At 46.3% G+C, this 26469-nt stretch overlaps 1 protein-coding gene across 2 annotated transcripts in view; it reads right to left on the bottom strand.

The window, feature by feature from the left end:
* Window positions 1–20865: 20865 nt before the first annotated feature.
* PBX3 (PBX homeobox 3) overlaps window positions 20866–26469 on the bottom strand; it is a 220809-nt gene continuing 215205 nt past the window's right edge. Inside the window, exons 7-9 of one of the 2 annotated variants that reach the window (XM_016961669.4) lie at window positions 26030–26142; window positions 25142–25231; window positions 20866–22410 (exon numbers count right to left, since the gene is read on the bottom strand). In XM_016961669.4, coding sequence (XP_016817158.1) covers window positions 22318–22410; window positions 25142–25231; window positions 26030–26142 — 296 coding nt within the window. In that variant the 3' untranslated portion in view covers window positions 20866–22317. The remainder of the gene's footprint in view (window positions 22411–25141; window positions 25232–26029; window positions 26143–26469) is intronic. The other variant, XM_016961670.4, reaches the window with a different exon arrangement.

Consider the following 26469-nt stretch of genomic DNA (forward strand, 5'->3'; position numbering starts at 1 on the left):
GGATGTCCACTCCTTCCCCCTGACACACAGCCCTGCAAAGCTGCCCCAGGAGATTTGGGCAGAGGCAGTCAGTAGCAGACAGCCCTGCCCTTGAGCCTGGTTCAGGCTTCAACGCAGCTGTAGCCTCTCACACCACTGAAAAGCCTAGAGCAGCCTGCCCTTGCCCACGGCAAGGCCACAGAGCCCACACTGGTTGCAGAGCCCCACACTGCCACTTCTCCATCTCATCCCTGTACCTGCCTCTCAGCCTTACTGCTGTCCCCTTCAAACCTTCCATCTGCCTCCCTGTTCTGGAAGCCACCCCAGCCTGGGCAGGGGGCAGGGAGCAACACTGCTGGACCCCCAGGCCTGAGTCTGACTCCACTGGGGTGCTGCACAGACCCAAAGGGTCTCATGACTCTAGCTTGTGCCCTAGGCCACCTCAAGCTGTGTCAGAATCCCCCAGGGGAGATTTCAAACCTGCCAATGCCCAGGCTGCCCCCCAACCAACTGAATCAGAATTGCCAGAAGGGGTTGGGCACCGTGGCTCACGCCTGTAATCCTAGCATTTTGAGAGGCTGAGGTGGGTGGATCCCCTGAGGTCAGGAGTTTGAGACCAGCCTGACCAACATGGTGAAACCCCATCTCTACTAAAAATCCAAAAATCAGCCAGGCAGCCTGGTGCACGCCTGTAATCCCAGCTACTTGGGTGGCTGAGGCAGGAGAATCGCTTAAACCCAGGAGGCAGATGTTGCAGTGAGCCGAGATGGCGCCACTTCACTCCAGCCTGGGTGATAAAAGTGAAACTCTGTCTCAAAAAAAAAAAATTGCCAGAAGGTTCCAGTGTGCAGCCAAGGCCGAGACCCAAACCCCTATATCACCACCATCCCATTCCTCCCTCCCTGTAGCCACCGCCTAACTTATACCTCACCCTTTCTGTCCGGGACGAAGAAAGTCACTCAGTCTCAAGTCTGACCCCCTCTGGCCCATCCAACTTATGACAGTCCGAGCCCACCTGACCATGGCACTCTCCTGCCTACACACTCGATGGCTCCCAAGGCCCTCAGGGGGAAGGCGATCTTCCTGCCCTGCTCCCACCGAGACAGGAGAAGGCCAGGGGTAGCATGATGCCCTGCGGGGAGCCACCTGCAGGACAGAGCCAGACCCAGAATCCTCCTCCCGGCCCGATCCACGGGAACCCCACCAGCCAGCTTCCCTGACCAGAGTGAGGGCTTAGTTCCAGGGCCGCCCTCCTACCTGGGCAGAAGGAAGGCCCATGGCAGGGGTCCCTGGGGAGTGAGTTTCACCTGCCACTCACCACTCAACAGGGTGATGGGACTCTGCTCACTCACGCCTGCACCTCAGGTGTGGGTGACATCATTGTTCCCATTTCACAGATAAGGAAGCTGAGGCTCAGAGGGGCACACGTCTGGCCTGAGGTCACACAGCTGGGCAGCAGAGGAGCCCGGGGACATCTCTAGCTCCAGGTACCACGCTAGGGGCTCAGACTGTGGCCTCACACCAGAGGCGGGTGCAGCCTCCTGGGCTCCCAGCAGCTAGGCATGGAGAACACAGACGGCAGGAGCCATCCAGGCTCGGGGACCTGCCGGTGGAAGACGGAGCAGGGAAGCTGTGGGAGGCAGAATGTCTTTCGGCAGCAATAGAAAACCAGCACAGGCCTGGGTACCTGGAAGCAGGGCGCCGCTGTAGCAAATCCCTAAAAGTGTGCAAGCGGCCTTGGAATTGACCAGTGAACAGAGGCTAAACAAATCTGGAGACGCATGATAGAAAAGGCCTAGGTTGCCTGGAACAGGCTTTGGGTAGAAATGTAGCTGTTAAGTAGACGCTCCTCGCTCTCCTCAACCTCAACCCTCACTGGCAGAGGAGGATGGGGGTCAGGGGCCAGGCAGAGGAGGGAGGTGTGGAGGTCTCAGTAGTGGAGAAGTTTCAGGGGTGAGTGCAGAGATGGACAACACCTGGAGAACTGAGACTGCTAAGGATCTGGTTTGAACGGGAGTTCACATGGGCATGGGAGTATTTATTACATTGTGATGGGGGAGCCACAATGAGAGACCGACAGTGAACCAGGGGCCTGAAAAAAATCAGTGATGATGATGGTGGAGATGGTGATGATGCTGATAGCGATTCTACTGCTGCTGATGGCTATAAAGATAATGAGGGTAAGGATGGTGATGGTGATGGTGATGGTTGTGGTGGTGATTGTGGTTATAGTGATAATTATAATGATGGTGATGATGATTAAGATGATGGTGAAGCTAGTGAGGATGGTGATGATGATGATAGTAGTGAGAATAATGATAGTGATGGTGATGACGGTGATGGTGGTGGTGATGGTGATGGTGATGGTGGTGGTGATAGTGATGGTGGTAGTGAGGATAATGATGATGATAATAGTAGTGAGGATAATGATGATAGTGATGGTGGTGGTAGTGGTGATGATGGTGATGGTGGTGATGGTGATGATGATGGTAATGATGATAGTGGTGATGGCGATGGTGGTGGCGGTGGTGATGGTGATGATAGTAGTGAGGATAATGATGATAGTGATGGTGGTGGTAGTGGTGATGATGGTGATGGTGGTGATAGTGGCGATGATGGTGATGGTCGTGATGGTGATTATGATGATGGTAATGATGATAGTGGTGATGGTGATGATGATGATGGTAATGATGATAGTGATGATGGTGTTGATGGGGTGATGGTGATGGTGCTGGTGGTGGCGGTGGTGGTGATGGTGATGGTGGTGGTGGTGACAGAAGTAGGAGGTGATAGTGAGGATGATGGTGGTGGTGAAGTTGGTGATGGTGGTGGTGGTGATGGTGGTGGTGGCAGTGGTATGAGTGGTAGTGGTGGTGATGATGGTGGTGATGTTGGTGGTGGTGGTAGCAATGTGGTGATGGTGGTGATGATGATGGTGATAAGGTAACCTGCTTGAAAGTACCCAACTCAGTGCACCAAAAAAGGTGAATTGTTCCCTCTTCACGACAACCAGAAGTTTTGATTCTAAGCCCAGACTGCAGGGGCCTGGTCTCACCTCCCTGGGGAAGTCAACACCTTCTTGGCATTTCCAGAGCTACCCCGAGCCCCACCTCCTCCCTAGTCTTTGTTGGAGCATCAGGCCAAACAAGGGATGAAGCAGGAACTTCCTCTGGGGAGGAGAGAGAGTTTGGAGCTCAGCTCAAGACTAGCTGGAGCCTGAGGGAGGGAAGTGCTCTGGGGAAGCAGGAGCTGCTCCCAGGTTCCTGGACATCTGTGGTGATGGAACCTTGAGTCTCAGCCTTGAGCGCTGCAGAGAGGGCTCTGTAGTAAGCTCTGGAGCCAGTGGAGGGGCTTCCCAGTGGGAGGCATGTCCAGGACCCCTGGTAGAACAGCCTGACCTGATGACAGGGTGCAGGCTTGGGGACAGTGTCATGCCACACAGCAGCAGGCCAGAGAACCAAGGAGACCTGTGCCTGGAGCATCACACCCACCTGGGACTCTGGAGGGAAGGAGGGAAGCCCTGAATCCCTGGGAAGCGGATGTCCAGGGACCAGGCCCAGATCCCTTTTTTTTTTTTTTTTTTGAGTTGGAGTTTCGCTCTGTCACCCAGGCGGGAGTGCAGTGGCGTGATCTCAACTCACTGCAACCTCCGCCTCCCTGGTTCAATCGATTCTCCTGCCTCAGCCTCCCAAGTAGCTGGGATTACAGGTGCCCGCCACCATGCCTGGCTAATTTTTTGAGACAGGGTTTCACCATGTTGCCCAGGCTGGTCTCGAACTCCTGAGCTCAGACAATCCGCCTGCCTCAGCCTCCCAAAGTGCTGGGATTACAAGCGTGAGCCACCGCGCCCAGCCCAGACTCCATTTAATTTAGAATAGTAAAAGACACACACACCACGTAACATGACCACACGCAGACAAGACGTGCCTCACACAGTGGGCCACCCCCTTGCATTCACACCTGTGCAACATTGTGTCACAGGCCCACATGACACTGCTCAGAAACACACAGAAGTCCACAGTGCACACAGGGACATGCATGTGACACGTAACATAGTGTGCTCACAGGCCTAATGATGACCTCCTGAGACTCACTCCCCACAGTGGCAGGGGCCAGGTATTGTCAGGGTGCCAGACATCTGTGCTGCTTCTGTGGCCGCCAGGGGTGAGGAGGCAATATTGTGGGAGTCCTTATTTATTGTTATACATCGCCGAGTGCTTTGAAACTCTCATTTTCTTATAATGCACAAATTAAGCAACTGTTTGGAGTTGAGCAGACGCCAGGGGACCAGACGGATGCAGTGGGAGGGGAGAAGCCTGCTAAGCATGGTGGGGACTGGGGGCTCAGGGGCAGCCTGTGGCCTCCCGAATAGCAGTTGGCTCATCTGTTCATTTGGACAATAAACGTGGGTTAAACAGCTCCTGGCGGTGCTTCCCCAAAGGAGGTACCTGGCTTGGGTGCCCCAGACACCCTGACTCAGTAGTGCTCATTAATAAGCACCTACCGTATATAAGAAGGTGAGTTTCATGATGTGTAAGCAAGACCTTGTTCAGTCCTCACTCAGCCCTAGGAGGGATGAACCCATTTTACAGAGAGGGAAGCTGAGGCTCCGAGAGAGGACACATACCCAGATTACTGCAGTGGAGGCTGGGCTCCAGAGGCCAAGCCCCTCCCATTCATTCACCACCACCGTCACCCGGCTTGACACACCTGTCTCAGACTGCAGTGATGTGAGGGGCAGCCTGGCTTCCTGGGATGGGCCCCACAAGCTTGCAATAGAATTGCCCCTTTACACAGCCAGTGTTTTCGGAGCCCTGGACCACCCACTCTAGGCATCGTGTAGGTGAAGCCGGGAAACTCCAGGCTGAGCTCAAACACTTGCCTCAGACCAGTCCATGACACTGACCCTGGATACAGTCACACACATCTTAGAGTTCCAAAGACCCTGGCTCCCTTGGTCCTCATCCCCCTGGGAGGAGGGCAGGTTCGGCATCCTTGGCCCCTGCCATAACTGAGGCTCAGGGATGTGATAGTGTGTGGTCAAGCTCACCAGCGTGGAGTCAGCACAGCAGGACTGATCCTGGCTCTGGGCACTTAGGCAAGAAGCTCCCTTCTCTGAGCACAGTTTTCCCATTTGTAAAATAGGGCAACTAAATCTGAAGAAGATGATATTCAACAAGGGCTTAGCCTAGGACCTGGTCACAAGAAATCATCATGGCTCACTAGTGGCTGCTATTTCTCTTCTTATTATCATCATAGAAAATTTCCCAGAATCTTCCTGCAAATCAGCATCAAGAGAGATATTCTCATCCCGCTCAGGTTGAGGCCAAGAAAGACCCAGCAATTGATGTTTGATAATTTGGGCAAAATGTGCTCCAGTGATGAAGAAGTGCTCTGAACTGAGCCCACGAGGACAGTGTGGGGCTCACAGCTCTAACAGCTTTGCCTCCACCCATACTCTGCCATGCTGAACAGCCAGGGTGCAAAAAGACACACAATACAGACTGGAACAGCCTTTTAGGGGAGATTTGGGTTTTTCAAAAATGTTAATGCATACACCCTCTGTATTAGTCCATTTTCATATTGCTATAAAGAACTGCCCAAGACTGGGTAATTTATAAAGGGAAGAGGTTTAATTGACTCACAGTTCCACATGGCTAAGGAGCCCTCAGGAAACTTACAATCACGGCAGATGGTGAAAGGGAAGTAAGCACCTTCTTCACAAGGCGGCGGAAGAGAGTGTGTGTGAAGGAGGAATCGTCAAACACTTGTAAAACCATCAGGTCTCATGAGCACTCACTCACTATCATGAAAACAGCATGAGGGAAACTGCCCCCGTGATTCAATCACCTCCCACTGGGTCCCTCCCTTGACAAATGGGGATTATGGGGAATACAATTCAAGATGAGATTTGGGTGGGGATGCAGCCAAACCCCATCACCCCCTTGACTGAGCAACTCCATTTTTACAAATTTGTCCTCTAGAAATGTTCAGATGTGTCCTCAGTGATTGATGTTCAAGATATTTATGAAGCACTGTGGGCCAGAGCAATAAGCTGTCAACATAAATGTCCACCAGTGGGAGAATAGTGACATGAGGACACATGTCTACCACAGAGCACCATAAAGTCAATACCAAAGACTGCAGTAAGTACCTGGGTAGAAATGTGAAAAGACAGCCGGGAGTGATGGCTCATGCCTGTAATCCCAGCACTTTGGGAGGCCGAGGTGGGCACATTGCCTAAGGTCAGGAGTTCAAGACCAGTCTGGCCAACATGGTGAAACCCCATCTCTACTAAAAATACAAAAAAATTAGCCAGGCATGGTGGTGTGTGCCTGTAATCCCAGCTACTCGGGAGGCTGAGGCAGGGGAATTGCTTGAACCAGGGAGGTGGAGGTTGCAGTGAGCTGAGATCGCATCACTGCACTCCAGCCTGGGAAACAGAGCAAGACTCCATTTCAAAAAAAAAAAAAAAAAAAAAAGGGACATTCAGGATGTATTTCTTAAAAAAAAAAAAAAGGAAGGTTGAAAACAGAATGTATAAAATAGTGACATATATATGTATGTGTGTGTGTGTGTGTCATATATATAATTGTGTATGTGTAATGGGAGGTAAGAAAGATAGGAGGGACTTCAAGTTTCTGCTCCAGCATGTAAGAAGTATACAAGTTGACACTCTATCCTTACAACAGGTAAAATGCTGAACACACTGAAAAATCAACAACTCTTCTTAGATTTGCCAGAGAAGTAAGGTCACAAAACAAACAGCTGTCCCAAAATTAAAGAGACAGACAGGGCAGATTCAGAGAATCACAACTTACTGGAGCAGAAAACCATGAGCAGAAACATCCACAAGAACCAGCACCAGGGTAGGAAAGCCTTAAATGTAAGAAATAACTTACTAGGAGGTCAAGATGGACAAGTCTGAGAGTTGAAAACTCCAGGGGACCCAATCATGAGGGGCACCCACATTTTTGTGAGTTTTTCCTCTAGAGCTGTACAAGATTCTCACAGTAAATATTGGAGAAGAATCCCCTCATGCTTCCAGTGAGGGAGGGGGAAACAACCCATTTTAAAATACACCAGATCATTCTTTTCTTCTTCCTTTTTTTTTTTTCTTCTTAGATGGAGTCTTCCTTTGTCACCTAGGCTGGAGTGCAGTGGCATGATCTCAGCTCACTGCAACCTCCACTTCCTGGGTTCAAGCAATTCTCCTGCCTCTGCCTCCCAAGTAGCTGGGATTACAGGCACCTGCCACCATGCCTGGCTAATTTTTGTATTTTTAGTAGAGACGGAGTTTCACCATGTTGGCTAGGCTGGTCTCGAACACCTGACCTCATGATCCACTGGCCTCGGCCTCCCAAAGTGCTGGGATTACAGGCGTGAGCCACCATGCCCGGCCCATTTTTTTTCTTCTTAACAAGGACCGCTTGATATGGTTTGGCTGTGTCCTCAACCAAATCTCATCTTGAACTGTAGTTCCCACAATCCCCACATGTCACAGGAGGGACGTGGTGGGAGGTAATTGAATTAAGGGGGCAGTTCCCCCATGCTATCCTCATGACAGTGAGAAAGGAAACATCACTACAGATCCCATGGACACTAAAAGAATAGAGAAATATTATGAACAAGTCTATGCACACAAATGTAACCTAGATGAAATGGGCCAATTTCTTGAAAAATGAAATCTGCCAAAATTCACACAAGAAGAAATAGACGTCGGAATAGGTCTATATCTATTAAAGAAATTGAATCAACAATTAATAACCTTCCAAAACAGAAAGCAGATGGAAAATGTTACCAAACATTTAAGAAGGAAATTATACCAACTCTCTACAATCTTTTCCAGAAGATAGAAGTACAGTGACTATATTCTAACTTATCCTATGAGGCCAGTATTATCCTAATATCAAAACCAAAGTCATTACAAGAAAAGATAACTACAGAAAAATATTTCTCATGAACGTAAATGCAGACATCTTCAAAAAATACTAGCAAATTGGAATCAACAATGTATAAAAAGAATTATGCACTACCACCAAGTGGGAATTTTCCCAGGTATGCAAGGTTTGTTCAACATTTGGAAATCAATTAATGTAATCTATTACATCAACAGACTAAAGAAAAATCATGTGATCACATCAGTAGGTGCAGAAAAAGCACCTAACGAAGTCCAACACCCATTCATTATTAAGGCAAAACAAAACAAAACACCTCTCAGTAAACAGGAATTGAGGGGAGCTTCATCAGTTTGATACGGAATATCTACAAAAAACCTACAACTAACATCATACTTAGTGATGAGAACTAGAAGCTCCCCCACTAAGATCAGAAACAAAACAAAGATATCTTCTCTCACCACTGCTTTTCAATATTGTACTGGCAATTCTAGCTAATGCAATAAGACAAGAAAAGGAAGTAAAACATATTGAGATTGGGAAGGAAGAAATAAAACTGTCATTGCAGATAACATAATTATCTAGGTAGAAAAACTGAGTGAATTAAAAAAACTAAAGGAACTAACGAGTGATTGTAGCAAGGCTGCAGTATACAAGATTAATATTTAAAAGCCAACTGTTAATGAGAACACATGAACACAGGAAGGGGAACCTCACACACTGGGGCCTGTTGTGGGATGGGGGTAGGGGGGAGGGATAGCATTAGGAGATATACCTAATGTTAAATGATGAGTTAATGGGTGCAGCACACCAACATGGCACATGTGTACATATGTAACAAACCTGCACGTTGTGCACACGTACCCTAAAACTTAAAGTATAATAAATAAATAAATAAATAAGAATATTGAAAAAAATAATAAATAAAAGCCAACTGTTTCCCTATATATTGGCAACGAACAAGTGGAATTTAAAATAAAAAACACATTACCATTTACATTAGCACTCAAAACTACTTAGGTATAAATATAACAAAATGTGTACAAGAGGTATATAAGGAAAACTGCAAAACTCTGACAAAAGATAACAAAGTAGAGTAAAATACATGGAGAGATAGTTCATGTTCATGGATAGGAAGAGTCAATATTGTCTAGATGTCAATTCTTCTCAACTTGATTTATATATTCAACACAACCCAGTCAAAATCCCAGCAAGTTATTTTGTAGACATAGACAAAATGATTCTAAAATTTATATGGAGAGGTAAAAGACCCAGAATAGTTGGTTCATATTGAAGGAGAAGAACAAAGTCAGACTGACACTACCCAACTTCAAGACTTACTGCAAAGCTAAGGTAATTAAGATAGTATGGTATTGGTGAAAGAATAGAAAAATAGATCAGTGGAACAGAATAGAGAAACCAGAAACAGACCCACATAAGTATCGTAAGCTGACAGAAGAGCTAAGGTTATGAAACAAAGATGGTCTTTTCAAAAATAGTGCTGGAATGACTGGTCATCCATATACAAAAATATGATGTAGGCACAAAGCTTACCCCCTTTTCAAAAATTAATTCAAAATGAATTATAGACTCTATAAAGTATACAGTGCAAAACTTATTAAACTCTTAGAAAAAAATAAGAGAAAACCTAAATGACCTTGAGTATGGTGATGAATTTTTAGATTCAACCCCAAAGGCACAATCCATGAAATAGAGAATTGCTAAGCTGGACTTTATTAAAATTTAAAACTTCTGGTCTCCAAAAGACAATGTCAAGAGAATGAGAAGACAAGCCATAGACTCAGAAAAAATATTTGCAAAAGACACATCTGATAAAAGACTGTTATCCAGAATATACAAAGAATTAAAATTCATCAAGAAGAAAACAAACAACCCAATTTAAAAATGGGCAAGGCTGGTCATGGTGGCTCACTTCCTATAATTCCGGCACTTTGGGAGGCTGAGGCAGGTGGATCCCTTGAACTCAGGAGTTTGAGACAAGCCTGGGGAAAATGGTGAAACATTGTCTCTACAAAAAAATACAAAAATTAGCCAGGCGTGGTGGTGCACACTTGTAGTCCCAAGCTACTCAGGAGGCTGAGGTGGGAGGATGGCTTGAGTCTGGGAGGCAGAGGTTGCAGTAAGCCAAGATTGGGCCACTGCACTCCAGCCTGAATGACAGAGCGAGACTCTGTCTTAAAAATAAAATAAAATAAATGGCAAAAGAGTTGGACACTTTACCAAAGAAGATGTACAGATGGCAAATAAGCAAATGAAAAGAACATCATATGTCACTAGATAACTGAAAATTAAAACAACAATGCGATACCACAACACACCTGCTAGAATGGCCAGAATCTCAAACACTGACAACGCCAGATGCTGGAGAGGATGTGGAGCAACAGGAACTCATATTCATTGTTGGAGGGAATGCAAAATGCTACAGTGACTTTGGAAGACAGTTTGGCAGTTTTTAAAAAAACTAAACATATTCTTACCATACAATCCAGCAGTTATACTCTTCTGTATTTTCCCACATGAACTAAAAACTTAGGTCCACAAAAAAACCTCACACAAATGTGTATAGTAGCTTTATTTATAATTGCCAAAACTTGGAAGGCACTAAGATGTCTTTCAGTAGGTGAGTGAATAAACTGTGACACATCCAGACAATGGAATGTTACTCAGCACTAAAAAGGAATGTGCCAGCAAGCCATGAAAAGACATGGAGGGAACTTACATGCATTTTGCTAAGTGAAAGAAGCCAGTCTGAAAAGGCTACATACTATCTGATTCCAACTATATAACATGCTAGAAAAGGCAAAGCTAAGGAGACAATAAAAGGATCAGTGGTTGACAGGGGTTGGGGGAGGGAAAGATAAAAGGCAGCGTGCAGAGGATTTTTAGGGCATTGGAACCATTCTGTATGATACTACAATGGTGGATACATGTCATTGTACATTTGTCAAAATTCATAGAATGTACACCACCAAAGCAAACCCTAATGTAATCTCCAGATTTTGAATGATACTGACATGTCGACATAGTTTCATTGATTGTAACAGAAGTACCTCTGTTGTGGGGGATGTTGTGGAGGTTGTGTGTTAGGGGGGACAGGGGTGTGTAGGAACTCTGCACTTTCCACTCAGTACTGCTTTAAAAAATCAAGTTTATTAATTAATAACAAAAAAGAACGGAAGGAAGGGAGGGAGGGAGAGAGGGAGGAAGGAAGGGAGGAATAAAGGAGAGAGAGGAAAGAAGGGAGGGAGGGAGGAAGAAAGGAGAGACAGAAAGGAGGGAAGGAGAGGGAGGAAGGAGAAGAAGGGAGGGAAGAAGAAAGGAAGGGAGGGAAGAAGGAGACAGGGAGTGGGGAAGCAGAAAGGGAGAGTTGTCTGACTTCATAGTCCAAGAGAGAGGATCTTGCTTCTCAGAGAGTGGTGCCACACTTTGGATGGGACTTCATGTTGAGAAAGGCCAGACCCCTGGACATGGCCCAAACAGAGAAAGTTTAGACAAAGAGAAATTTGGAGTTTTATTATGGAGGGGCCTGGTACCAGGGAGTAAGGAGCCTGAGGATTTTGATGGAGAAAATTATAAAATTTTATTGTAAGACATTTTAAAAGATCTAAATAAATGAAGATAGATGTCTTGTTCATGGATTAAAAGACTCAATATTTTGAAGATGTCAATTCCCCTCCCTTCATCTATTTATTCAATGTGATCTCAATTAAAATTCCAACAGATTTTTTAAAATGAAACTTGACAAGCTAATTCTAAAATTTCTACAGAAATGCAAAGGGCTAAGAATGGCCAATGTATTCTTGAAGAACAAAGTGAGAGAGCTTGCTGTATCAGGTATCAAGACTAATTATAAAACTCTGAGAGTGAAGCCAGTGTTACCACACTGGCTCAGAGATAGACACACAGTTCAACAGCCAGGACAGCCCAGGAGCAGATCAACACATGGAGACACTTGATGCATGATGGAGATGCTACTGCAGACCAGTGGGGCAAAGATGAACTTTCCAATAAATTGTGTGGGACAATCAGACCCCTACCTCAAACCATATGCAAAAAGGAGTAACTATAAAGGAACTTAAAAATTGCTTATTTTATTTTATTTTTGAGATGGCATCTTGCTCTGTTGCCCAGGCTGGAGTGCAGCAGCGTGATCTCGGCTCACTGCAACCTCTTCCTCCAGGGTTCAAGTGATTCTCCTGCCTCAGCCTCCCGAATAGATGGGATTACAGGCATGTGCTACCATACCTGGCTAATTTTTGCATTTTTAGTAGAGCCAGGGTTTCACCATGTTGACCAAGCTGGTCTCGAACCCCTGACCTCAGGCAATCCACCTGCCTCGGCCTCCCAAAGTGCTGGGATTACAGGCATGAGCCACCACAGCCAGCCAAAATTGCTTTCTTTAAAATTAAGTACTGAACTGTTCATTAAAACATCCTACACATTGGCTGGGAACGGTGGCTCAACACCTGTAATCCCAGTGCTTTGGGAGGCCAAGGCAGGCAGATCACTTGAAACCAGGAGTTTGAGACCAGCCTGGCCAACATGGCAAAAACCCGTCTCTACTAAAAATACAAAAATTAGCTGGGCGTGGTGGTGTATGCCTGTAATCCCAGCTACTCAGGAGGCTGAGGCATGAGAATCACTTGAACCCGGGAGGCGGAGGTTGCAGTGAGCCGAGATCACACCACTGCACTCCAGCCTGGGCAACACAGATCAAGACTCTGTCTCAAACAAACAAATAAATAAATAAATAAATTTTTACAAATCGATAAGAAAAAGACAAAAGATGTAAGAAAAAATGGGTAAATGGCTCCAACATGCACTTAAAAGAAGAGAAAATGCAAATAATGAATAAACATGTGAAAAGATGCTCAACCTCTTTAATAATCATACAAATTCAAATTACAATCACATTGATATATCATTATCTAACCACCAGGTGGGAAGAAAATTGAAAATACCTCCTCCAGTGTCCCCCACCCAGGCCATGCCGTTCCCCTGCAGAAGTGTAAACTGGTACAACCACTTTGGAAAACAATTTGGTGTCCCTTAGTAAGGCTGAAGAGGGGTGCCTCCACAAGGCCAGCAATTCCACTCTAGAGAAACGCTTGCATGTGTGTGTGTGACGGGGCGAGCAGGGCAGCACTATTCCTGGGGGCGCTGGTGACTTTCCTGGGCCTCTACTGTCCCCAGGCCATGTCCAAGTCCCCTTCCCCAAGACTCCTCCAAACCCCCGCCTCCCCACACACCTTGGGACAACACAACCCCACTGGCCTATTTCGCACACTGTCTTTCTGGGCCTGGCCTATTTAGAGACAGCGTGGACCCCAGACCTAGACCCAAAGGCAAGCTACTTACTGACTCTGAGACCTTGTGTGCGAATCTTTACCCTCTCAAGCCTCTGCTGCCTCCACTGTAAAATGGGTTCATGACAGCACATGTCTCATAGGGAGTTTGGAAGGCAGCAGTAAGTTGGGATCAGCAGGGGCTGCGCAGGGTGTGAGCTGTCGGTGCGAAGGGTACTCCACAGATGGAAGTTCCTCCCTGTCCTCAGGACACACCCCTCTCTCCTGACTCCATTTCTTCCAACTGTTTTGGCTCACCTCAGTCTTGACCTCCCAGGCTCAGGTGATCCTCCCACTTCAGCCTCCTGAGTAGCTGGGACTACAGGCGTGCACCACCATGTCTGGTTAATTTTTGTATTTTTTGTAAACATGGGGTTTTACCATGATGCTCAGGCTCGTCTCAAACTCTTGGGCTCAAAAGATCTCCCACCTTGCCCTCTCAAAATGCTGGGATTACAGATGTGAGGCACCGTGCCCAGCTCCGGCTGTGCCTTTCTCCTGGTCTAATTCAACTCATGTTTGCAGAAGCTCTTCTTTACCTCCAGCCTGTAAAGATCTCTCTCTTCCCTACGCTTCCAGTCTATTCGCTCCGCAAGAAATATTTCCCAATTGCTCACCAGAAAGAAGGCATTGTTTAAGGTGTTTCAAGGGACTGTGGGAAACTCAAGAGCCCCCAAGGTCCTGAAGGAGAGGTGGCTCCAGCAGCTGTGTAGGAGAAGGTCAAGGAGATCCTGCTGTCACCTGCTCATCTTCAGTAACCAGCATGGCTTGGCACATAGTAGGTGCTCAATAAATAATGCTTGAACATCGAACCAAAAAACTGAGATGCGGCCGGGCGCGGTGGCTCACGCCTGTAATCCCAGCACTTTGGGAGGCCGAGGCGGGCGGATCACAAGGTCAGGAGATCGAGACCATCCTGGCTAACACGGTGAAACCCCGTCTCTACTAAAAATACAAAAAAATTAGCCGGGCGTGGTAGCGGGCGCCTGTAGTCCCAGCTACTCGGGAGGCTGAGGCAGGAGAATGGCGTGAACCCGGGAGGCGGAGCTTGCAGTGAGCCGAGATCGCGCCACTGCACTCCAGCCTGGGCGACAGAGCGAGACTCCGTCTCAAAAAAAAAAAAAAAAAAAACTGAGATGCATTCAGATTGCACACTCTCAAGCAGCTAGGGTGATGCGTGTGTGTTTCTGTGGAGCACTCAGGAGCACACACACATGTGCATGTGAGCATCAATGCACCCAACCCACCTGCACACATAGACAGCCCCGATGCAGAGGCCCACTCCAGCCGGCACCTAACGCGCATGAACGCTGCCTCCTGCACAAAGCTCATTTATTTTGATTTGTGAATATTACAAAAATAAACCTGAGCATCTTCTTGGGGATTCTGTGATTCTGACACCAGTCCCTACGATATTGCTTTTCGCTCCTGGTTACCTGAAATTAGCAGAGTAATTCGGAATCTGCATCTTTATTTAAAAGAAAAAACTGTAGATGCAGAATTATAAAAATTTAATATGCTCCCAGGAAAATGAAAAATGAGAGGTTGTGATCTCGTCTAACACTTTCAAATGTGTTTATTAATTCATGTTTTAAATCATAAGTTTCATTCAGTGAGAGCCATGCACAGCAATAAGCCAGTTTTAAAATATTAATGAATAAACAATATTTCTCTATTGAAATATAACATGCTTCTTTGAACAATGGACCACCAGTAATAAATCAAAACCAGGAGAAAATTGCATTTCATATTTAATACAAGTTGAACTCTGCCTTTTTATAAATGATATCTTTTTTGTTTAATTGGCGTCAGTTCAGATCTAGCAGATTGCTAATAAAATTCTGGATTTCCATATTTAATGATGCGTACACTTTCTGCTGAAATTTTACCAGGAAAAAAGAATCAGTCTTTTATTATCTCCTGAGATGGCGGTGAGAGGTGAGGCCTCGGCCTCAGGCCAGCCTTGAAGGTTGGGGGTGGCAGGCTGGAGTAGGTGGGCTGAGGAGGCTGCACCATCCCCAGGACCCTCACTTGGCCGTTGACATGCCCTGGTAACCCTGTGGCTGACCAGAAGTAATCATTCCAGCTGGAGGGGCTGGAGACGGGCATCCCCTTCTGACCCGGGGCACAGTGTAGCAATAACAACGAGAAAACGCACCCCATCCCCGGCCAGGCACCAGTGCGTGCGGCAGCTCACTCAATCTTTACAACAGTCCTACAAGTTAGGTGAGAACAAAGTCCTCATTTTACAGATGAGAAAACTGAGGCTGCAGAGAGAAGAAATCCCATGGCCAAGATCACACAGCAGGTAAGTGGCAGGACTCGGCCTGACTCTGTGCTCGGGTTCTTCATGCTTGGAGGAAGATGCATCCACCAGGGTGTCAGAAGACCTGGGTTTTATCCACAGTGGGTGACCTGAGACTTGCAAGGGCCATGTGGCATCTGTGCAAGCTGGAATCCCAGTGCAAATCACCCCCACAGGGCAGGTTGTAGATAGAGAATAAGAGCAGCCAGCCTCGAAGGGCTTTATCTGGACCAACTTGCGTGATCTACCCTGCGATGCCAGGAGGCAGGTGCTTGACAGAGGAGGAGACTGAGGCACAGGGAGGTTACGTGACTTGCCCAAGGACACACAGCTGACAGGAGGCAGGGCCTGGATTCAACCCTGGGTAGTTTCACTCAAGAGCCCATATTCATCAGCGTTAAGCCACAGTGCTTCCTAGCTGTGAGGTCACACTGCCCCCGGGCATCCATTCTTTGTCTCTGTGAAGGGGCTGTACCCACTTGGCCGTGAGGTGTGGCTCCTGGCAGTACATTTGGTGGCACCCAGACAGAAGCAGGCCACCTGCACATGGCTGAGTCTGCCACAGCCAAGTCATCAGGCTGGGAGTGGTTGTGCTAGTTGTCCACGGGCTGGGTTGCCGGGCTCAGCAGGGACCAGTTGCAGGTCTACTGTTGGCCAGAAGCATCTGTGGACACAGCAGCTTTCCTGAGGGTGTCTCTGGGATCCTCAGCTGCTGAGGAAACGTGCCAATGGCTCTGATGGGGTGTTGGGAGGAGACCGGCATTCTTCCCCTTCTCCGCTCTGCCCTGCCTAAGGCTCATAGTGAACCTGCAGACCCAGCATGATGAGAAAGAGACACTGACAAGATAGCAAGGCACAAAGGAATAAGAATGTGAGTTGGCCACGCGCGGTGGCTCACGCCTGTAATCCCAGCACTTTGGGAGGCCAAGGCAGGTGGATCACCTGAGGTCAGGAGTTCAAGACCAGCCTGACCAACATGGTGAAACCCCGCCTCTACTAAAAAAAAAAACTAGCCCGATGTGGTGGCACATGCCTGTAATCCCAACTACTCAGGAGGCTGAGGCAGGAGAATCGCTAGTACCCAAGAGGTGGAGGTTGCAGTGAGCTGAGATCACGCCATTGTACTCCAGCCTAGGAAACAAAAGCGAAACTCCATCTCAAAAGAAAAAAAAAGAGTGTGAGTTTAGGCTTCAGACTGACATTCTGGCTCTGTGTGTATTTGGCCAAGTGGCTTCAGTCTCCCTATCTGTGAAATGGAGATGATAATTGCACCTTCCATGGGAGGCCGCTGTGAGCATTTCAAGAGGGACTCTGGGACCAGCTAAAGAGCAAGCATCTCCTGCCTCCTGCCTCTGTAGCTTCTCTGGTGTACCCTTCCCCATGCCCCCTGCTCCCTCCCTCCCAGCTCCTCCCTTTCCCAACTCTGTAGGGCCTCTGCTGGGATGTCCAGTAGGGATAAAAAGTGCTGCACAAGCGGAATGGCAGGGCTGGGCTCTGCTGGAGGGCACAGTGATCTGGGATTGGCCTTGGCCTTGAAGGACAGGCATTCATCAGGGGAGATGGTGCAGAAGGACGTTCCAAGAACAGGGAATGAGGGGACAGGCTCCTTCTTTAAGTCTCTTGCCCAAGAGTACACAGCTGGTAGGAGGCAAAGCTAGGATTCAAATCCACATCTGGGCCGGCTGCGGTGGCTCACGCCTATAATCTCAGCACTTTGGGAAGCCGAGGAGGGTGGATTGCCTGAGGTCAGGAGTTCGAGACCAGCCTGGCCAACATGGTGAAACCCTGTCTCTACTAAAAATACAAAAAATTAGCCAGGTGTGGTGGCAGGAGCCTGTAGTCTCAGCTACTCAGGAGGCTGAGGGAGGAGAATCACTTGAACCTGGGAGGTGGAGGTTGCAATGAGTTGAGATTGCACCACTGCACTCCAGCCTAGACAAGAGCAAGACTCTGTCTCAAAAAAAATAAAAAATAAAAAAATAAAAAAAATAAAAACACATCTTTTGGGTTCCAGAACCTGGGGGTGAGATCTGTTCAAACCCAGAGCTGGTTGTCTGGCCAGGAGAGCTAAGGAGACTGGGGCCAGAGCTGAGCTGGGCAGAGCCTGGGACTTGGGAAGACACCCATGGGGACGCGGATACACACTGAAGCCCAGGCAGAATTCTACCCATGATAAAGTACACGTGGAGAACGTGCCCAGGCCTGCACTCAGAACTTCAGCTGGTAGGAGGCAGAGCCAGGATTCAAATCCATGCTGCTGGGCTCCAGAACCTTCACTGTGACAGCTGCCCTCCCAGGGAGGTGCTCTGTTTGCCCCCATTAGTGCCAGGCCCAGCCCAGCACAGCCGGAGAAAAGGGGGTCTTCCTGTTTCTCACCTCCAATCCCATGATCCGTGGACACAGATAGCGCCCCCCCACACACACACACACAGTCTGTGACACATGCCACACACACACACACACATACATACACACACACCACCCCCACCAGACACCCATACTCAGGTGGCCCAGGCAACTGAGGCATGGGCAGGAAAGCCACAAGCAGGGACGATTTCCCTGGTCACCTCCCCCCCAGACGGGACCTCATACTGGAGGCCTGATGGCCCAAGTTCACCAGAGCCTGTCTGATACTAGTGGCTGCTGAATGTGGCACATGGGGACTTCACAGGGCAAACCCCGGCTCTGGACAGGTGGTGTCGCTTCTTTGAGCCCCAGATTCCCATGTGAAAATGAGATAATAGCACCCCTCGTGGGACTCCACAGGCATTAATGACATACTGTGTGGGAGGTGCTTGGTGGGGGGCTGGCCCACAGGGGAGGACCCTTTCTTCTGGCACCAGCACGCATTTCACCCCACCTGGGAGACTCAGCCCAACGTTACTTCTTCACTTCTCTGGAATGCTGCCACCTCCCACCCCCACTTCTGGCCAGGGAATGGCACATGGACATTGTTTGGTTTGGGGGCTACAGAACAGCCCTAACTTGGTTTGCAAGGCCACCTGGTCCAATAGATTTAAGAGACTCCCACACCACCCATGCACCCCAAACAGAAGCCTGACACCCATCCCCACATGGACAGCTGCACAGGCCCTTGGGCTCCACATGCTTGTGAACACACATGTACTCTCAAGTAAGGACACGGGCTCTTGTGCATCGAGCGGTATGTGAACAGGCCCCTTCGCCTGTGACTGGGTATTTCTGGCAGTTTCCTATTGTTATTCTCTTTGATCTTGTAATGGGTTTTTGGACCCCCACTTCTCCAGTCCCAGGGCTCAGAAGCCCACCAGGCTTTCCGATGCTCTCACTAAGTGTTGGCTTCTTGAGCAAGAAGGGCTAGGTCAGGGGGTGGGGTCTGGTTTTACTCATCTCTGAGTCTAGCCTCTAACCCACTGCTTGACGCAGAAAAGGTACCTGGTGAAAATCTATGAAAATCAATGACTGATTTCACCCAATTTGGAGTGAGACATGCCTGCATAGTCTCAATGTCTGGAGAGCTTTACAAACCCCAGGGGACACCAGAGGCTGGGCCAGAGGGCCTGTGTGATGGCCCAGTTTCCTCACCTATGAAGTGAGGATGCTTCTACCCTCCCAGAGAGGTGGTGAGGAGTGAAGAGAGAAAACATGCACATGCTTCCTAACACAGCACGTAGGAAGAGCATTGCTATTTTCATTTCGGCCTCCCTAGGATAACAGAGACACCCACAATTCCCTCAGGGGTTGCTAGTCAACATGTGAATCTCCTATAAGCACTGGCGTGTGCTTCTCTCCACACACTGATCCAAGGTGAGACTCAAGGCAGTTCTGAGGAAGTGTCCGCTTTGGAATGTTAAAGATGAATTTGGGTGTGCGTATGTATTATGTTCCCACAGTATATTTTTGCAAAACCACATAGCATATATTGTTTTATTTACAAAGATGAGAAAGGCTGACCCACAAGCTAATTGAATCACACAAATAACTATTTAGCCATGGGAGCAATTCCTACAGGCAGGCTGAGCACCAAGTGAGGGAGGACAGCTTTGGAGAGCAATCTATTTCATAAAGTTTACCCTCACAGTGTAACTGCCTGGAGATTAATGGGAATGGTGGCCCTAGACCTTGTTTTGCCTGGCTTTACCAACTGAAAGAGTCAAACAGTTATATCTATCATAGACAATTTGCTGCAACTAATTAACATTAATCTGATTTCCTGTGAGTCAGTTTCCTTGAGATATAGTAAACAGGCCAATTACCTGCCATTGACCTCTTTTATTATAAAGATTTAGATATTAGCGACAGATGTATATGTAAACATATGGAATTTCTAACAATTTGAAGAAAACATGTTAAATCCAGTTAAAAGATTTTTAATTGGTCTTAGAAGATTACAAATTTAGAGTTTAAAAGGGTATGTTGAATATTGCAGGGATTGTTTTTTCAACAGCATCTGAGGTCCATTCTTTCCAAACTTTTGTTAGTCTTTAACTGTAAAGAAGTTAAAGGTGAAGAAGCAAATGTATGCCAGACGCAGTGGCTCACACCGGTAATCCCAACACTTTGGGAAGCCAAGGCAGGAGAATTGCTCGAGCCCAGAAGTTCAAGACCAGCCTGGACAACACAGTCAGAATCCATCTCTAAAAAAGAAAAATAAGTGAACTTAAAAAAAAATCTTTTCAATCAGGTCCAGTGGCTCACACCTGTAATCCCAGAGCTCCAGGAGGCCAAGGTCGGAGGATTGCCTGAGGCCAGGAGTTTCAGACCAGCCTAGGCAACATAGCAAGCCACGTCTCTACAAAAAAGAAAAATTAGCCAGGCATGGTGGTGTACACCTGTAGTCCTAGCCACTCAGGAAGCTGAGGCAGGAAGATCGCTTGAGCCCAGGAGTTTTACGCTGCAGTGAGTGAGACTCCATCTCAAAAAAAAAAAAAAAAATCCATCTAACAAGTGCCAAAGGCATCACTAGGTCAGGAGAGTGTGAGCTGAGGGCAGAAAGACCTGGGTTCAAGGTGTGACCCCTTGCTGTCCTAGGTCTGTGACCTTTTGGCATTCACTTAGGTTTTCTGAGCTTCAGTTTCCTAATCTATGAAAATGGGGAGTTTTCCTTGCAGTGTTACTGAGCACATCAGGATCAAGTGAGGACTCCTAACGATGGTTCAGTAGGTGGCACGGTGCCTGCACACTCAACAGCAGCTGCTCCTTCCCTCCCAGCCTCACCGTCATCTCAGAGTGGTCTCTGACAGGAGGCAGTTACACTCCCAGGCCTGGTGCTGGGTGCACTTTCTCCTCTGCCTGCACTTGGCTGGCTCAAATAGTGAAGTAAGAAACTGCATCAAAATTTAATCATGAAAGCAAAAAGTTTATTCATGTTTGAAACTACATATAACTACCACGAGGAAGACTTTTTCAATCCAGGGTGTAATCCAGTTAGAAAGGAACACGAAACGTTTTTAATACATTAGAATCACCGCCACAAATTATTTTCATGACTCAATCAGTTTCAGAATCGCATACGATACAAAAAGAGAGAAAGGAGAGGGGGCCCCATTACACAGGGTGAAATATACAGTACTGAATACTGAAATCTGAATGCATCACAATTAGTCGCTGCTTTTTTTTTTTTTTTGCATGGATTAGTAATAAGATGAAGAACATTCAAAATGTTTCTCAGTATTTACAACAGTTTTACCGATCCTGTGTTGAATTAAGACCCAATGTTTCCACTCTCGTTTTTTAAAAGTTGCAAATGCAACCCTGATTTTTCTTTTAAAAGATTACAATGTACATTACATTTTATGAAGGGAAACAAAGAGTTAATTACAAGATGCAAAAAAGATAAGAAAGAGACAAACTACAGCGTGAGTATTGTTCAGAGGTAGTAAGTGAGCACTCTAAGCTACAGAACATGTTGAAATTCTATTGGTTTGTATGAGTTCGCATGAGGTAATAAAGCTGTGTTTTGATTGGTGGGATGTATAAATACTCTTTTGCTACACTATATACAACACTCCAGAGAGCAGGGCCTTTTGCAGATGCCCAGAGGACGTAGCAAACCTTGACAAGTCTGTGCAGCACCCAGTGCACACCGTAAAACCCCAGACGGATCGATCTCGTTTTCACCTCTATCAGCAGCAAGTATCTTCGTCTCTCAGAACAATCTGGATCCATAATTTATTACCGAGCAGACTCTGGGCACTGGTTCTTTCAGAGAGAGAAACGATGCTACCAGTCTCTGATCTAATTATAACATAAGAGATCTGAACACAAACGTGACGAGGAAGATTCTTAAACACAACCATCATTAACAGGGATAGGCAAACAGCTCTTTATTCCAACTCCATTAGTGATATGAAAGAAAGACAATCCAAGTCAGTAATGGAAATATGCAAGAAGTTCAATTTAGGTGAGGTGAATTTTTGCATCTGCTTTAACGTTTGAGGTTTAGTGTATATTGTACTTTTTACCCTTAAGGCCAAGTAATTGGCAACTGTGAAACCATTAATGTAAAATATTGATAATAAATTATGATAAAATAGCTACAGGACTGTCAACAATGTTAAATCTTGGCCTAATTGGATAAAGTGCTTTATTTCTTTTAACATTGTGTGTTTTTAAGTATAAATACAAATGATTATGATTCCTTAAAAAACAGATTTACCAAGTTCTCGAATAAGACAAGGTTTTACAGTAAAGCTGTAGATGGTGGGCTACAAAAACGCTTTCCTTTTCCTCCTATTGCTCTGAATGCACTTATCAAGGCATGTAGCTCAGGGAAAAGTGTGGCCAGAGATTAGTTAGAGGTATCCGAGTGCACACTTCCTGGGCCTTCTGTAGGAGAAGTCACAGAAGATGGAGTTGTTGCGTCCTGCCAGCCTCCATTAGCCTGAAAGGAGAAACACAGTTCAACGGGTGCACGTCTACATATTAATTCTACTCCCCAATTTAAAACACCCGGATGACAACATGAGAGCAGAGATGCATTAGCAAAATGTATTTTCTAAACCCACTGTGGCAGGAGTTGGCAGCATGTGTTAAAGTGGGATTAAATGCATGTAAAACAAATCCATCCCATCAAGTAAAGACTTGGCAATAAATCAACACGCCGAAGAAGGGCTTCAGCGAGGCCCATGCTGGCATCGAGCTCGGCCTTTGATCTGCTGGTAAAACTAAAGTGACTCAAAAAGAAATCTCTTCAGAAGGGAGCAGTGGAGAAGCTCAATGCAATGCCTCAGCGAAACCCAGGGCTCCATGAAGTCTAAACTTCACCCCGGCTTAATCATCATTTCCATAGAGAAGCAGTTGCCCACCCTTTTTCCATACACGCCTGACAGCCAGCTACTGTAACCCTTGGAAAGTGAAGGCCAGAATTTCCCTCCAAATAGGATCTTCCAGAATGAAAATGCATGAGCTGCAGAGCAGCACACACTGTTAAAATCTGTATTCCAATTATCTGTGGCTGAGGCTCCTATTTGGGATGTTGCTCCCACCTTCCACATGCTGCTGGCCCTTCCTGCCTCAGACCTGCAGCAGCAATAACTGTACTCAGAAACAAATTTGCCTTGTGTCTTGGCCTATAGTGGCAATTGCTGAAATCAATGTCTGATCAGATTTCTGCTGTGGCAGACAGCTTGTCGCTACAAATTTTTATGTCAGTCAGGAAGAGGGAGGTGCCAGCCTCGTGAGTTGGGGAACACTGAGTGGAAGTGATGGGGCAGGCCTTTCTGGAGAGGAGGTGAGGGTGAGCGGGCTCCCCGTGCCTGCAGCACCAACCACCCTCTGCCTCCATGCTGCCCCCAGACCCGGACCTCCTACACCAATGTCAGGGTGGGTCATAAGGTGCCTCCTGCCTCCCTCACATCTATTTGCAACTTCCTCTGCAAGTCCATCCAAAATGCCCTCTTTCAGGCCTGGGCTGCCAGGCTGCTGAGAACTCTTGTCTAGATTCCCTGCCCAGCCTGGATACAGCTCCTAGATGAGCATGCAGCAGCCATTGTTTCTTCTTCCGTGATCACAGTTCCTGGAGAACTCCCTGTCTTCTAATTCACTGCAGAGTTGGCATGCAAAGCACCTTTTCTACCTCTATGACCTAAGAACCCCACAGAGATGACCAGACCCTAAGGGAAGAGGATTTTCCAGGCTTGAGGCATATCAAATTCAGGTTAGGAAAAACAAAAGGAAACAGTATTAAAAAAAAAAAAAAAAAGCCATGGTGGTATTGTTTTAAAGCCTCTGTTTTGCCAGGCTGGCTAATGACATGCCCATGTGTGTTCGGTGGACTCTCAGAAATCCTCTTCTCTAAAAGGTAAGCTGTTTCCCCCCTCAGGTATGAAAATCTACTTAGGAAAAGAAAAACTCTCACACAGATACAAGTCTAAAGATATTCCATCTGAAGTAAACATCATTCCTCTTTTATCCAAATTTATAAACAACAAATGTACAATATTTTTACCCAGCGTGGCAGCTGGAGGAGAGGTTGTCAGCAAGCATTCTTTTTTTTCAACATAAATTAATCCTTACTCTGGTGGTTTGAGATTATGCACTGTATTATACAACAGCGCCTTATCAAGCCTCATCAGTGAAGATGGAATTCATGTCTGTAAAATGCTGCAGGCAATCACAGTTTCATATTTTATCATGTTGATAAGGATATCGCACATTCTCTGAAGCATTTCAAAACACTTAAATGAAAAAGGAGAAATGCAACTAAAAGGCTTTTTATATGGTTTGTTGTGGGTTATTATGAGTTATTTATAAGCCCAAAAAGAAAGATTTGACATTTCAAATGTAAAAGATTTGAGTATTTAATGGTCCTTTTTTCCCTTTACAATTGAACATCCTCAATCACTTTTTAAATCATTAATATTTACTCTCATAGCAAGCCAAGGCCCTAAAAAGGAAGAATTTTGCCCATTTTCTTCCTGAGTCTACTACCGTGAGCTGGGCAGTTAATTTCCTTCCTAAGTCTAGAACCCCAGACTCCATCCACCACACCCCGCAGCACCACCACGATGACCTGCTCCCCTGCCCCCTTCCCCCTTTTCCAGAGCTGTGTGTTTTGCCATTTTCCATCCATGTCAGTGGAGGGAAAGGTAAAGTTGTAGTGAAGTAGTTACAAAAGTTAAAATTATTTCCTCCATAATTAAAATTGTCAAATATGTTGTGCATCCCACATTGACAATACAGCAAGATGCTTTTAATAACACAATTATTTGTTTAGCTTGGTTTGTTGGTCTGCCTGGGATTCTCCAAACTTACCACCTTCACCTGAGTTCTGTTTGGGAATTTTTCCTGCTGCCTGGTTCTAAGATAAATGATCTGTTTTCTACCGTCTCCCTGGAGCACAGCACTGATGGTAGGAAATGGCGTCTTAATGGGCTGATGCTTAAGTCCCTGCTGATGGCAGGACACCAGCCACTTCTGGGCATCTATGAGGACTTCTAAGGGTATCTAGGCAGCATCAAGCATTTAGGTTCTTAAAATAAAAGTGCAGCAAAGACGCTGCCTTCCCTACCTGCCAAGAAGATGAGAAGCCAGGTCAAATGGCTATTAATTTCTTTATTACTCACTGTTTACCTGACACTGTTCTCCTACAGCTGACTCCCCAGAGTACTCACATTTAAATTATGTGGACTGTACAGTGAATTTCCTCCAAGGCCATCACTGTAGCCTCCCGTCTGATTGATAACATGACGGAGGGTATCCACCTAGAAGTGAGACAAAACAAAATTCATCATCCCAAATCTATTAAAACGTCATCACTTACAAAAGGAAATAATTTGAATTATGTGTGCCACAAGGGTTTAACATCTTCAATGAAAGACAAATTTATCAATCAAATGTGACTGGCAGAATTTCAACCATTCTTTGCATATTTAAACTCACAAATCTTTGTTTTTCATGCCAGCCAAACAATAACATCTTCATGGCAATGCAACTTTCCGTCTACAGCAACCAAATGGATGTGGCTGTGGGTGAAAACCTACTTAGAATTGTGTATATGGAATTATCTCAACTCTCTCTCTCTCACTTTCTCTATGTCTCATACACACACATCTAGATGTATTAAAAACTATATGAGTAGTTCTGTTCTCAAATAAGAGGACAAGAAAAGAGTAGAAATTATAGAGTTATAATTTAAGAACTCAGGTTTTTGTACTCTGACTTAAGAAATGAAACAGCAACATGTTCTTAAACCATATACACACTGGCACACTCAATTTTTCTGTTCTATTTTGTGACAAAAGTAAGATGCACCCAACCCCTCTCCATGAGCTCAAGCCAGAGCCGAATGCATTCACAAAGTTTATCAGGTTTGAATCATCACAAGTCACTGTTCACTTGACTTCTCATTAAATTAAATGGTGGGGCAGATGGGTCCTGTTTGGAAGCACCCAGCACAGGTTCTGCATGGATGTGTAGACCACTTCCATGGGGTCAGAGGAAGGAGTTTTGAGCCCAAACCCTACCCTGCTAGAAAGGCCCCACTGGGGCATTTCTCCTACCTGTGATTGCACATTGGCTCCGACTTGGGACCCTTGGTAAGAATCCCCATTCAGACTCTGCATGTTCATGAACATGTCCCCAGAATTTGGGAGGTTAAAAGAACCAGAAGAACCTGGAAAGGAAAGAGTTAAGTAGCTGAATAACAGAGAGCTACACACATAATCCTCAAAGACCTAGAGGCAGGGAGAGGAGAAAAAGTACAGAAGGGAAAGGCTGTGTGCACAACATAAGGCATTTCCAGATCTAAGAGGATGGAGAGTAACTCCAGAGAGTTGGGTCCTGTGAGTCACTCCACATCTAGGAGAAGTCCCATCAGTGGGGAAGCCCAAACTTAAAAAACAAAAGCAAAAACAAAGAGACAAATCAAAATAAATTAAAAAGAAAAAATAAACCAAAACACCCAGCAGCTGGCCTGGACCCTTCCCCTTGTTTCCACTCA

The sequence above is a fragment of the Pan troglodytes genome, chromosome 11, assembly GCF_028858775.2.
Source record: "Pan troglodytes isolate AG18354 chromosome 11, NHGRI_mPanTro3-v2.0_pri, whole genome shotgun sequence".
In the NCBI taxonomy this organism is placed as follows: domain Eukaryota; kingdom Metazoa; phylum Chordata; class Mammalia; order Primates; family Hominidae; genus Pan; species Pan troglodytes.